This window comes from Aquarana catesbeiana, linkage group LG03, assembly GCF_042186555.1.
Source record: "Aquarana catesbeiana isolate 2022-GZ linkage group LG03, ASM4218655v1, whole genome shotgun sequence".
Lineage (NCBI taxonomy): Eukaryota > Metazoa > Chordata > Amphibia > Anura > Ranidae > Aquarana > Aquarana catesbeiana.
Window position 1 is genome coordinate 64,844,227 of NC_133326.1, and position 14,126 is coordinate 64,858,352.

Sequence of the window (14,126 nt, forward strand, 5' to 3'; positions counted from 1 at the left end):
TGCCCCAGCATCGATGGGAGTCCATAATTTCTCAGGTGTTGTGGTCAGTGGGAGGAGGAATAATGCCCCATCCTTTGGTCAGTGGGAGGAGGAATAATGCCCCATCCTTTGGTCAGTGGGAGGGGGAATAATGCCCCATCCTTTGGTCAGTGGGAGGAGGAATAATGCCCCATCCTTTGGTCAGTGGGAGGAGGAATAATGCCCCATCCTTTGGTCAGTGGGAGGAGGAATAATGCCCCATCCTTTGGTCAGTGGGAGGAGGAATAATGCCCCATCCTTTGGTCAGTGGGAGGAGGAATAATGCCCCATCCTTTGGTCAGTGGGAGGAGGAATAATGCCCCATCCTTTGGTCAGTGGGAGGAGGAATAATGCCCCATCCTTGGGTCAGTGGGAGGAGGAATAATGCCCCATCCTTGGGCCAGTGGGAGGAGGAATAATGCCCCATCTTTGGGCCAGTGGGAGGAGGAATAATGCCCCATCCTTGGGCCAGTGGGAGGAGGAATAATGCCCCATCCTTGGGTCAGTGGGAGGAGGAATAATGCCCCATCCTTGGGTCAGTGGGAGGAGGAATAGTTCCTCAAGACGCGAACAAAGGCAAGCAAAGGGCTACATCTGGGCCTTGGGCCACGGTTTGGAGACCGCTGCTCTAAAGCCTGAATGATAGCCCTTTGTTTAGAAAGTTTGGAGACTCTTGATTTTTTTTTTTTTTTTTTAATATATATATTTTGCAGCATATTAGTTTCCCTTTTTTGGGCTTTTGTCTATTTTTATCTGGTTTTCCAGCCAGTAAGTTTGTTTTTCAACAGAACAAGCTCTCTTGCCATTCGGAAACAGTTGAAATATCTAAAATTAGGCAGGAAACAAGAAGAAGAAAATGGGGAACTGCCTGTTCAGAATCTCCTGAAGGACCAGTACCTGAATCTAAGCCAGATAAGGTAAAGCCCTCTGCAATCCAAGGAACTGCCATAACTAAAGCCTAGTACACACAGGCTGAATATCAGACAGCATTGGACGATATTCTGTCGAAGAGGCATGACCAAAACCAGATACACCAGAAGAATAAAAGGATAAGTAGGGACCCAGCTGCTTAAAAATCCAGAACACCTGCAGCAGGATGCCAGCATGTCCTGCCTGCTGACAATCCAGAATAGCACAGCCACCCAACAATAGATGTTTTCTGCCATGCAGGAGATGAACACCCTGGTGCTGAACCCCCACCCTTCAGTGTGAAAGACTACAAGCTGAGGAAATTCAAATGATTATTTATTGTCTCTCAGGAAGACAATGTGGTCAAAAATAGCATACCCAGCATTGTTGGAACCAGGCTGCTTGTCCTGTCACAGGAAGAACGCCCAAACTTTCCTGTAGGTGAAAGTCTTGCAACACTTTAGTGATGTCCAACTGAGCTAAGGCCAGGTAACCGACCTGTCACAGTGGGATCCCCTGGTAAAGTGGGGACTGTCTGTGCTGGGAAACCACCATATTCACCATCTGGATGTATTACTCTGATTTTTAGGCCCTCAAACTGAAATGTCAACAAGCGAAAAGACTGTTAGGAGGGTATTCCCTCAAAACCCTGTAAGCCCTCAAAGGGAAGTAAGGGACCAATGAAACTTTGTTAGTGAGGAACAGACAATGCTATACACCTGGGAAGCCCTAGCCCATCAAAGCTTGCAGGTGTTTGGCTGCAGGACTCTGAAAAGCTAACTCTCTTAGGATACCAGTGGTCGAGGGTTCCTGCTTGAGGAAATCTACTTATTCAGACAGTTTGACAAAAAAAAAAAGTTACCTACAACACAGGTCAGAGGACTAAACTCATTAATTCATACTGTGATTACCAGAGGTACTGTGTCAGGGAAATCCTAAAAGACGAGCGTGTCTTCATGCTTATTGGTATTCCTGTTTGGGTGGATCACTGGTGCATCCTTCAGTAAAAGCAGACCACTTCTTTATGAATGCCCTCCTTCAAGGCAAAGGTTCGACACACTAGACCTAAGTAGCGGGTGTAGTGGAAAAATCTTTGCAGCTGTTGAAGCCCTAAAAGACCAAAGGGCTGGAAGGCTAATCTTGTAGATGCATGCATAGAAACATGCATTACATTGATTAGATTTACAAGACTTACAAACCTTAACAGCAGGAGACTGCAGTGCCTCAAAGTATCTCCAAATATGGACAGTTGGGACACTGAATCAGAGATGGTAATATCCCAATTTCATTTATGACTCAGGCAAATCCAAGACAGGCTCTGCAGGGGGTGCATGCTTAGTGTGGGCATGCCTGTGTGGGCAGAGTGCCTCAGTATATGCGTACAAACGGCTCGGAAGTCCAGAGTGATCATGGAGGTCCCTGTGGGCATGGGGGAGGCCCGATGGAGCAGAGGAAGACTCCAAATTATGAAAACAGGGGTCCAGGTTCTGGATTACAAGAGCTGGTTTCTTCTAGGCATACCAAGTAAACACCCCCAGAACCACGCTAGGAAAGTATTGGTTGTGGCAGCAGACAGTCCTCTGTGTCTTAGTGAAAAACTGTTGCATCTGCAGAGCACAAATGCAACCAGGTCATGCTGTGAGGTAAGGCCTCATGTGCTCACAAATCTGGGTAGCTGGTACTGATGAGGAAATGTTGGGAAAGGAGCTGTGAATGTGTGGAACACTCCACCCAGTGTACGTCAGTGCTGGATCCCTCAGCCCTTACTGTGGGAAATTTGAAAAGGCATCCAATAATGCAAACAGCCTCATTGACCTTACTCACGGAGTCCTCAGGGACGGGGTCATCATAATTAGCTGTGCCACAGCTATGGACCTGAAAAGCACTCCATGGATATCGGACAGCACCACAATGCTAAGCCTGTTGCCAAAGGTCACATTTCAGGATAGCTCTTGCGGGTATTGGGTACAGCCTGCAAAGCTAGTGCTAAGGAAATTGTGATCCTGAATAGCTGCTATGCAGAAACTAACTTAAGTGTCTGTGTGGTAAGGAATCTCTACTGAAGTCTTTCGAAGGGGGAATGTGAAGAAGGCTCTAGCCTTTTTTCAGCATAAATGAAATCCGAACTCCTGGGATACTAGCAAAAAAAAAACTGGGGCTTGCTGGGTAGAGGAGGGGTTATAGAGAGGCTGGTTTACATTTTTTTTCTGTTTGCCAGTGTCCCAATCCCGCTATAGGCAGCAGTATAATGTATTTGCTTCTACACGGATGTCTTAAATGTATGTATATTTGTCATTTACATTTCAATAAGCACTGACATTGTTATACATTACAGTAACTGGTGCAGAAAGAGCTGATGCCTGCAGTACACAGGTTAAGAAAAGGTCCCGCAGTTACAGGTGTGTTCCCACTGAGGAAGCACTCTAGGTTGTACAAGGGCCATCCTAGGTCCCTAACTGGTTACTAAATAATTACACTGTATGGAAATCTTGTGTATCTCTTTGGAGTTCAGTGTTGGGTTTCATGTGCCAGTTATGGAGATAGCATTTGTGTTTTGGCTCAATTTCCTCAGCAGCCATAGACTATACTTATGCTGGGATCCATCCAATTCTGTGACAGGCTCTGGAAGCTATGCTAGGAATCCATTGTGCTTGTAGTCCTATCATCAAACCCTGGTAATAAAACAGTTCAAGTATATGCTGCACACAATCAGAAAATACTTCAGTATGAAGTTGAATGTGGAACAAAATTTCACCTTAGGGAAGGCATAAGAACACTTTTTGTCTAATATTTCCTATCCCTTTTGTCACCAGCACAAAGTGTTCTTATTGTGGTTTGTGTTACAATAAGTGAGGAAACATCTTAATCCTAATAGTATCTGACACTAGTTACCAGGGCAGGAAGTGAGATCATATATGCTCAATGGTAACCTGAACATAAATATATTAGTACAGTAGGGACTGAATAGAATGTCAGCCAGGTTTTTCTCTGCTGCCTTTGCCCATTGTGATGTTGGATGAGATCAGAGATCAGGACAAACCTTCCCAATGGTAACATCTATGAAGAAACCTTGGTGGAAGGGGTTAGAACTTCAGTCATGCTTTTACTTAACGTATCTGCCACTAGCATATTCTGATATGATTCTAAAGGTGCCTATCTGAATGTAATCCAACCTTGGCTACAGTACATTAACCAAACAAAACATCTATGCAAATAGCATAACAGGTATTTAGAACCATGTAACTATGATAACTTGAATTAAGTTGATCCTAAACCAAGTAACAATGTGTACACTATCATTAACCAACTTCGAATGCTTTCACTGTCTGTAACTTGTAAACCATCACTACACTTTGCTGAAGGATATTAAAGTAGTAAACTCCGCTAAATTTTCTTTTTAGGGTCCCCCAGGTGGGTTATGCCATAATGTGCTAGTATGCACAGTATATAAGTACATTATGGCAGACTTAGCTGTTAAACAGTGCTTTCCAGCGTTGTGGGATCAAGCCAGCAGGTGCCCCGGCACTTCCATTTTGACCCAGTCTTCTTTCCGGGTTCTGCCCCTTCAGCCGTTTTATAGGCCGAGTCATGATGAGATCACATCGGTGCCTGTACGCTGGCAGGAAGGAGGACACGGATAGGGTCTCTTCTGTCATAAATACGCTGCATGTCAGCAAAATGTTTGAAAAATTAACTTTACTTCCTTCCCGCCCGGCCTATATTAGGATGACGGGTGAGAGGTGGCTTTCCCATCCTGACTGGACAGCATATGACGTTCTTTCAGAAAGCGCCACTTGCGGGCCACGCAATCTGTCAGCGGCTGTGCCAATGGGACACAGCCGATGACTGATCAGTGTACCGACTCGGTGTCTGTACCATATGACCAATCGCAGCAGGTCACGTGACAGTTCTACACAATGGATGGCTTCCTTTCATGCCATCCATTGTCTACAATTGTGTTGCTAGCTGTGATTCATCCATTTGATCACATGGTACAAACAGGGTCAATCACAGCCCATCTGTACCATGTGATTAATCACAACAAACCAAACTTAATGAATCCGTTTCATTCAGTAAAATGCTTGCTTATAGCAATGTAATTCACTGTTATAAGCAAACAATGTATAAATAAAAAATTCCTGATCACTTACCCAGCGTAATACAATGTTACTTTGGTAACAATACATTGCTCTAGTCAGTGTATTTTTGTACTGTCACCTGACGCTGATCACCGCCACACCAGTTATATGATGACACTACTCCACAGGTGACAGTATGTAACAATTATTAATTTTCCAAAAAATTACAACTTAAACTAAATACCTTGGACGGAAAAAGGGATATCTGTACTGTCTTGGCATTTTAGGGCTTCAAGCAATGAGATAGGCTGTCAGTACATCAGAATTGTTCAATTTTAATATATATAGCATAGTTTTTGGACTCTATAACTTACCTACAGACTAATATACGCTGATTTGGGTTATTTTCACCAAAGATCTGTAGCAGAATACATTTGGGCTAAATTTATGAAGAACAATTATTTATTTGCAAAACTTTATAACAGAAGCGAAGAAAAACATGTTTGTTTTTTCAAAATTTTCAGTCTTTTTTCGTTTATTTAGCAAACCATAAAAAACCCTGTGGTAATTAAAGATCACCAAAAGAAAGCTCTGGTTGTGTGAACAAAATTATAAACATTTAGTTTGGATACATGGTTGCATGTACACATAATTGTGCAACAGTGCTTAACCTGTTGCTGCCCGCCCACCGTCATATGACGGCGGAGCAGTGCGACCCATGTTCTGAGCCGCCGTCATATGACAGTGACTGATTCACACAGGATGTGTGCACAGCCCTGCTCTGTCGGTGTCGCTGTGTCCCTGGGACACAGCACGTCACCGACAGGGGTGAACAGCCATTTGGGCATGGCTGTTCACCATGTGATCAGCTGCGATTACGTCACCGCCGATCACAAATGGGTATTCCCCGCTTTAGACCGCGCATGCGCGCAATCGGGAGTGCGCAGCACGGTCACATCGGTGGCGGCACGTTCCCAGGAACACTGCTCGTCACCGACAAGGGTAAACAGCCAATGGCTGGCGGCTGTTCACCACGCGATCGGCTGTGATCCATTCACAGCCGATCACTAAATGTAAACAATGACCGGTTACTAGCTGTTACCGCCTCTTCTCTCCTCACACACCGTTTCCAGTGTGAGGAGAGAAGAGCCAGGAGCAGTGAGTTACCTATCTGTGTTTGTACTGTACTGCACCAACACAACAAATAAGAGAACCTGTCACATCCCCCCCCCCCCATTACAGCTGTCACATCAGTCACCACATCAGTGCTTATAAAAGTGCACCTGTCACCGTCAGAGACTTCCGTCAGTGGTGCACCTGTCATCCATAAGTGACCGTCATCAGTGACCCTCATCTGTCACCTATCAGTCCCATAAAGTGCACCAGTCACCATCAGAGACTGCCACCAGTGACTGTCGCATGTCACCTGCTACCCACCAGTGACCATCATTTGTCACCCGTCGCACAGCCCATCAGAAAAAATGTCCAAAAGATTCTATACAAGTGAGGAGGCTTTCCAGATCCTCTCCATGACTGATGAGAGCAGCGGGGATATCCCCATCCACCACATGCCCATTTATTCTTCCGTAATGTCCAGGTCCTGATACGAGATGATAATGCACTTTCTTCATTTCAGTGACAACACCCAGTGCCCTCCCCGCAATCATCCAAATTATGATAAATTATATAAAATTCGCCCACTCATTAATTTCTTTTCCCAACGATTTGCAGAACTCTATGTCCCTGCTAAGCATATATGTGTAGATGAGTCCCTGGTACCCTTTTCAGGCCGGCTAGGAATAAAACAATACTTTCCTAGTATAAGAGCCAAATATGGAGTGAAAGTTTATAAGCTTTGCGAGAGAGTCACAGGATATCTGTATGCGTTTCGCATATACGAAGGAAGAGATTCCCATCTCCAGCCCCCTATGTGCGCGGCCTACATGGGCATAACTGGTAAAATTGTATGGGACCTGGCATACCCACTGCTGAAGAAAGGTTACCACATATACCTAGATAACTTTTATACAAGCCTGCCCCTTTTCAAACACCTATACCTCGCACAAACCCTGGCCTGTGGAACCTCCAGAAAGAATAGGAAGGGCTTCCCACAAGCCATAGTAAATAAGAAATTGCGAAGGGGAGAAAGAGCATGAGATGCAACAAAGTGCTGGCCTTGAGGTGGAAGGATACCAGGAATGTGTACATGATGTCCACCATTCATGATGACACTACAGTTGAAGTTCAGAGAAGACGAGGGCCCATTGTAAAGCCAAAATGTGTACAAGATTACAATCTGTACATGGGGGGGGGTGGATTTCAACGATCAAATGCTTCAGCCCTATTAAGCAATAAGGAGGTCCCGTTTCTGGTACAAGAAAGTAGCACTCTAATTAATTTGGCCATTTAAAATGCCTACATAATTTACACCAAATCCACGGAAAGCCCTGCCCACTTCCTAAAATTCATAGAAGTTGTCATGTCCCTCATCTACCATCAAAGACCCCCCCCAAAAAACCTTCACTCTGATGCTGTTAGCCGACTTCATGAACGCCACTTCCCGGACCACATTCCACCATCTGAAGCAGGCCGAAGACGCCAAAAAAGATGTTGAGTATGCAGCAATAAAGGATTTCGAAGAGATACCAGCTACCAGTGTCCCTCCGAACCCGGCCTTTGCATTGATGAATGCTTCAGACTATATCACACATCCCTAAAATATTAGCCCATATTCTTAACCATTTCCCCATTTTCTTCATCTGTGCTGACCATTTCCCATGCTTCCTCAAATAACCATGCCACTGCCTTCTACGTGAACTGACCCTGGCCTGTTTTTTAAATATGCCTCTGCCAACCGTTTGGACTGCTTACATGTGAACTGACCCTGGCCTGTTTTACCAACTACGCTTCTGCCTACTGCTTGGACTGCTTCCATGTGAACTTACCCTGGCCTGTTTTATCAACTATGCTTCTGCTACCGCTTGGACTGCTTGCACGTCATCTGACCCTGGCCTGTTTTATGGACTATGCTTTTGCCTACTGCTTGGACTGATCTGTTGCCCTGCTACTGTAGGACACAGGGGTCTCACATGTGAGGGGCTCCAGAAATCTTTTTCCGGATGGAGAAAACAATTTTTTTTTGTTGACTCCGGGTTTCGTAATTTCCGGATTAGGGTCTGGAGTCCGGAGGCTTCATAGAGATTTGGGTGGGTCGAAGCCTCTACCCCTGTGCACAGGTCTTACCTGATTGCGGCCCTCAGCCTGCTGCTGACTTACTGCCGCCATCCCCCTGCCTGCAGCCTAAACTGACCACTCCTCTGCCTGCTACCTGGACTATGGAAATAATTAGCTGTAGCAAGAGGCAGTATGTTTATGAAGGGCTGGAGAGCGGTACAATAATGAGTGCAGGGAGGTAACGGTGTACCAGGACCAATATTATGGCTGTGCTGGCTGTCTGCCTGGACAATTTCTATGGACAAATGCTTTGGCTGTGCTGACGATATCCTTGTGCTGACTATAGACAATATTCCTGCCTGCTGCCTGGATAATTACAATTGTTGCTAAGCACATCCCTGCCTGCTGCCTGCACCAATTCTCTCCTCTGGGGACACTACTAAAACCACGGGTAATACTTTTTTTTTTTACCCTTTCCTCAATAGACTTTATTTTGGAGTGTAATTTTTGGTGTGTAAATTCTGTGTTAGAAATATAAGGGCCTTCAAAAATAATAGGTTGTCAGGAAATTAGATGTAATTTATGCTTGTAGAACGCCTGAAGGTGCTACTTCAATGGCGGGCCTCTGTATGTGGTCAGGCTGTGTAAAATTCTCACACATGTGGTATCGCTAAACTCAGGAGGAGTAGCAGAATGTATTTTGGATGTCATTTTTGCTATGTACATGCTATGTGTTAAAAATATCTTAAAAATGGACAACTTTGTGGGGGAAAAAATGCGTTTTCATTTTTTTCCCACATTTTCCAAAAACTTCTGGAAAAAAATGTTTAAAAGACTCATTATGCCTCATAGATTATACATTGAGGTGTCTGCTTTCCAAAATGGCGTCATTTTGAGGGTGTTTACATTGTCCTGGTGCTCCAGGGCCTTCAAAAGTGTAATAGGTGGTTGAGAAATGAGATGTGTAATTTATGCTTGTAGAACGCCTGAAGGTGCTACTTCACTGGTGGGCCTCTGTATGTGGCCAGGCTGTGTAAAAGTCTCACACATGTGGTATCGCCATACTCAGGAGTAGCAGAATGTATTTTGGGGTGTCATTTTTGCTATGTACATGCTATGTGTTGGAAATATCTTAAAAATTGACAACTTTGTGGGGAAAAAAACGCATTTTCATTTTTTTTCCACATTTTCCAAAAACGTCTGGAAAAAAAATGAACAGATCAAAAGACTCATTATGCCTCATAGATTATACGTTGTGGTGTCTGCTTTCCAAAATGGGGGTAATTTTGTGGGTATTTGTACTTCCTGGCCTGTTAGTGTCTCAAGAAATGAGATAGGTCTTCGGTACATCAGGTGTGATCAATTTTCAATGATTTGCACCATAGCTTGTGTATAACTTTCACAAAAACCAAATCATATACACTAATTAGGGTTATTTTTACCAAAGATATGTAGCCATATAAATTTTGGCCAAAATTTATGAAGAAATATTACTAATTAGAAAATTTGGTGAAAGAATGCCTTTTTCTTTGTTTCTTTCATAAAATTTTGCAGTCTTTTTTTAAAACCACTAGTGATTAAATACCACCAAAAGAAAGCTCCATTTGTGTGAAAAAAAGGACGCAAATTTCATTTGGGTACAGTGTTGCATGACTGAGTAATTGTCATTCAAAGTGTAGGAGCGCTGAAAGCTGAAAATTGGTCTGGGCAGGAACGGGGTGAAAGTGCCCTGTAGGCAAGTGGTTAAAGCTGAAAATTTGCCTGGGCAGGAAGTGGTTAATTAGGTCAGCCACAGACAAACAGACTGTGCAGTTTGCAAGTGCAGTTGTACTCATTCTTCCCAGAGCCTAGTAAATGTGGTGAAACCCTGTTGCTTTCCATCACCCAATCATGTGCAAACAAAAATGCGGCTTTTTATTTTCCTTGTACCTGATTGGGTATTCCTTACACATATTGAAGCTTCACCATATTAACTAAGTTAATGAGTGCAACTTCACTTGCAAAGTGCACAGTCTAACTGCGTTTAGTAAATGCCCCCTCCCCCCATAATGTTGTATGCACAAGAACATTGGGCCAGTAACTGAATCCATTTCATTTGTGTGGTCTCCAATACTATATACAATTTACAGCTTTCTACCAAAATTTACTGCCAAAAGCCACTTAGCAATTAAGATAACTGGGTTTCTATCTATGACACAAGCAATCACAACACTATATTTAAGGACTTTATTAATGTAGAAGGATTTCTGTAAAAAAATACATGATTTATCAGCAGAATAGTGATTAAAAAAAAACAGAAGGGCAGTTTGTTTTGTCAAAGCATGAGTCCTCTGTAACAAAGAGGATTTTAAAGAATAGGTTTGCAGATGATGGACTTTATAGGCATAACACAGGTATAAATTAAAAATTGATTTATTACAAAAACATACAAAACAATTGCATTAAAATTCATTGGCTATTCACAAATATGCCTTGAAGCAGGAACAACACACAACCTACATAACATAAAGTAATATACTTGAAATGAGGGACCAAACAGGTCACTCTCCAATGCTTAATGAAATAGCGTATAAGTGAAAGAGGCGGTGCGTCATAATACAGCTCGGCTCTACATGTTGAGCGTATTAAAAAGACGCTTCTTTAGGAGCTTTTGGCGTGTTAGGTTTATAATCAAACAAGGGAGAAATAAGCAGAGAATAAAGTCCACAGCACAGCTGGGGATACGGGGGAGAGATACCTTCACATAGCTTCTAGATCAATCTGTGAGATGACCTCACACAAGAAGCCTTGGGGTGATTGATGGTGGCTTGTAAAACCAATAAGAAGTGCTGATGGGTAACTAATATGGCAATGTCTGGATTAATCAGGGGTCTCCCACTAATTATATCGCTTCGTTGTCCATGTGCAAATAGTTCCCAGAGGGCATCCTACGGGATGGAAATCCTCTTCAAGTCTCCGCTTAAGTGACAGCCACCAAGCATAGTAGAGGTAGCTGTGAACATGCCATTACCTCCTGAAGAAGCATCTTTTGAATAGGCGCAACATGTAGCGCTGAGCTGTATTATGACACACCGTCTCTTTCACTTATACGCTATTTCATTAAGTATTGGAGAGTGACCTGTTTGGTCCCTCATTTTAAGTATATTACTTTATATGTTATGTAGGTGGTGTGTTGTTCCTGCTTCAAGGCGTATTTGTGAATAGCCAATGAATTTTAATGCAATTGTTTTGTATGTTTTTGTAATAAATCAATTTTTAATTCATACCTGTGTTGTGCCTATAAAGTCCATCATCTGCAAACCTATTCTTTAAAATCCAATTTATCGAAACATGGCATTATATACCTAATTCTAGTATCCACAGCACCACTCTGTGGTGATACGATCCCCAATCATCTCTGTAAAAAAAGGTTTCTGGATGTTATAGAAGTCTGAAGAGCATGGTGAGTTTACAGAGACGGCACATGAATTAATATTCACCAAAACTCCTGTAAGGTTTTAGTAGACAGCCCCTTCTTACACGGCAAGCATTTTAGCAGATTGTTTGGCTTGTAGTGTGACAGTGGTTGTATTGTTCATATTATTTCATTCCAAGGTGCATGATCTTCCTGTAGGGGGCTGGACCTCCCCAGTATCCCCTGCAAAGAGACAAGAGACTGTTTATGGTTCAGAGACATAGACAAGTGACAGAAAAAAAAAAGACCAAGTAGAACATCAAGTCTGCCTCATTTTTTTTAGTTATATATGCGGCGGCAGTGGATAGATTCATGCTATGCATAAATCTATCCATTGCATATAGGGGGGGGGAGGGGTGGCGCCCTTAATGGACAAGCCATCCCTGAATACAGTATATTAAATGTTTGCTTTTGGGTTTAATACTGCTTTAATCATTCACTTAGCCCTGAATGATGATATATATATTTATGGGGTTTTTTTTGGTTTTTTTTTTCACAAATATCAAATATTCCACTTCCTGTGACACAAGGAAACCCAGGGTGAACTTAGTTCACTCTGAAGGTGCAAGAAGATATCGTAATCGGACTGCTCTTTGGCCTTATGCTGGAATACTCTGAGAATAAGACACCACTGTTTGTTCCTACTAAGATCATATTGTTAAAAAGATGTAATAAGCCAGAGAGCTAACTGAAATATAGTGTGAAATATTCCTTAAAATATATTGACGATCTTTGATTAAAGTTGTGTGCCAAATATATACCCCAACGGCAGCTATGCTTTCATTCTCATTTAGTGGTTTTTCAAAATTACATTCTGCTTCTCTTGGGTTTTTGCATCTCCTTTATTTGCAAAACTGGACCCAAACTGTATCAGTAGTTGGTATAAATGATGTCTAGCCTTCTAGCCCAGCCAGTCAAGGGTTTGTTTTCAGTGTGCCTGGGCTTTAATGCCTCACAGGACGGTTTTCCAGCTGCTCATAGGGGCTACTGGCATTTTTTTTCTCTGCCTCTAAACGCCCCTCCATGTTAGCTTATGTGTCCATGCACACATATGCCGCGTACACACGATCGCACATTCCGACAACAAAATCCATGCTTTTTTCCGATGGATGTTGGCTCAAACTTGTCTTGCATACACACGGTCACACAAATCTTGTCGGAAATTCCGATCATCAAGAACGTGGTGACGTACAACACGTACGAGCCGAGTAAAATGGAAAAGTTCAATAGCCAGTGCAGCTCTTCTGCTTGATTCCGAGCATGCGTGGAACTTTGTGCATCGGAATTGTGTACACACGCTCAGAATTTATGACAACGGATTTTGTTGTTGGAAAATTTGAGATCCAGATCTCAAATTTTGTTTGTCGGAAAATGTCCAATGGAGCCTACACGCGGTCGGAATTTCCAAAAACAAGCTCCCATCAAACATTTCCCGTCGGAAAATCCGACCGCGTGTACGCGGAAATAGACTTTTAGAGGCAGATGTGTTTAAAGGCAGGAAATAAACCCCCAGTGACAGTGCATCCAGGAGCAGCAGAGTTTTGACAGAAAAATGCTTGACACTGCTATACGCATGTAAACACGTCTAAATGCACGTTGACGCTAGGTGTGTTTATTGCTTGAGCTTTTATTCATTTCAATGGCCATTATGGCACTGTTATTCTGGCCAATGAACTGAATTAGCGCCAAAGTGCTTGACACCTGTAAACACCCCTAAACTCATTACACGCTTTTACAAGCATCAGGCATTTTTTGCTGCCAAGAGGAAAGGCTTCTAGGAGAGTTGGCAAAACATCCTGTGTGCATAAGCCTAAGTGGTAGTAAACTCAGCTAAAAAAAGACTTATCTGTCAAGTGGAGACCTCCAGTGCTGCTCTGTCTCCGGTCCTGGAGCTTCCAACTTCACCCAGTCTTTCTTCCGGGTTCATGCTGTCTGCCCATTTGAATGGCTGGGCCGTGATGACTTGTCAGCACTTTATGTGCCCAGAAAACATAGTGCTTGTGCAGTGATGTAATTGGCTCATGTTTATGTGAAGATCTCCTAAGTGGTGAAAGCTTAGAAGATATCCACTCATACCTACAGGTAAGCCTTATTATAAAAACTTACCTGTAGGTACAAGCCAAAATTTCACTTTACTATCACCTTAACTCTAGGTACTATGCACCTCCTAAATTTCAGCTGTCTATTAGGTAACTACTAATTGTTTTTTTTTTTTAGGTGTCTGAGAAATAAAATGTACATTAAAAAAAAACAATCCAAGTCTTGAAGGTAACTTACGTAAGAAGCAAATTCCAGTACAGGAATGGCATCATGTCTGCTTTCATATGGTACATGGACCATCTCTCTTTGCTCTGGTCGATGGGGAAGGTCTCAAGTGGTTGCTGGTTGTAGTCAAACTCAGCCAGGATCACTTTGCTGTAGCCTGTCACCAGGGGACATGAAGTGTACCCATCATACTGCAAACAATGAAGGACATTAAACATGGAATATAC

At 42.9% G+C, this 14,126-nt stretch overlaps 1 protein-coding gene across 1 annotated transcript in view; it reads right to left on the reverse strand.

Annotated features, from left to right (window-relative positions):
- Positions 1-10,392: 10,392 nt before the first annotated feature.
- Positions 10,393-14,126, reverse strand: part of SQOR (sulfide quinone oxidoreductase) — a 56,475-nt gene continuing 52,741 nt past the window's right edge. Inside the window, exons 8-9 of the mRNA XM_073618628.1 lie at positions 13,912-14,090; positions 10,393-11,817 (exon numbers count right to left, since the gene is read on the reverse strand). Of these exons, the coding sequence (XP_073474729.1) occupies positions 11,760-11,817; positions 13,912-14,090 (237 nt within the window). The 3' untranslated portion in view covers positions 10,393-11,759. The remainder of the gene's footprint in view (positions 11,818-13,911; positions 14,091-14,126) is intronic.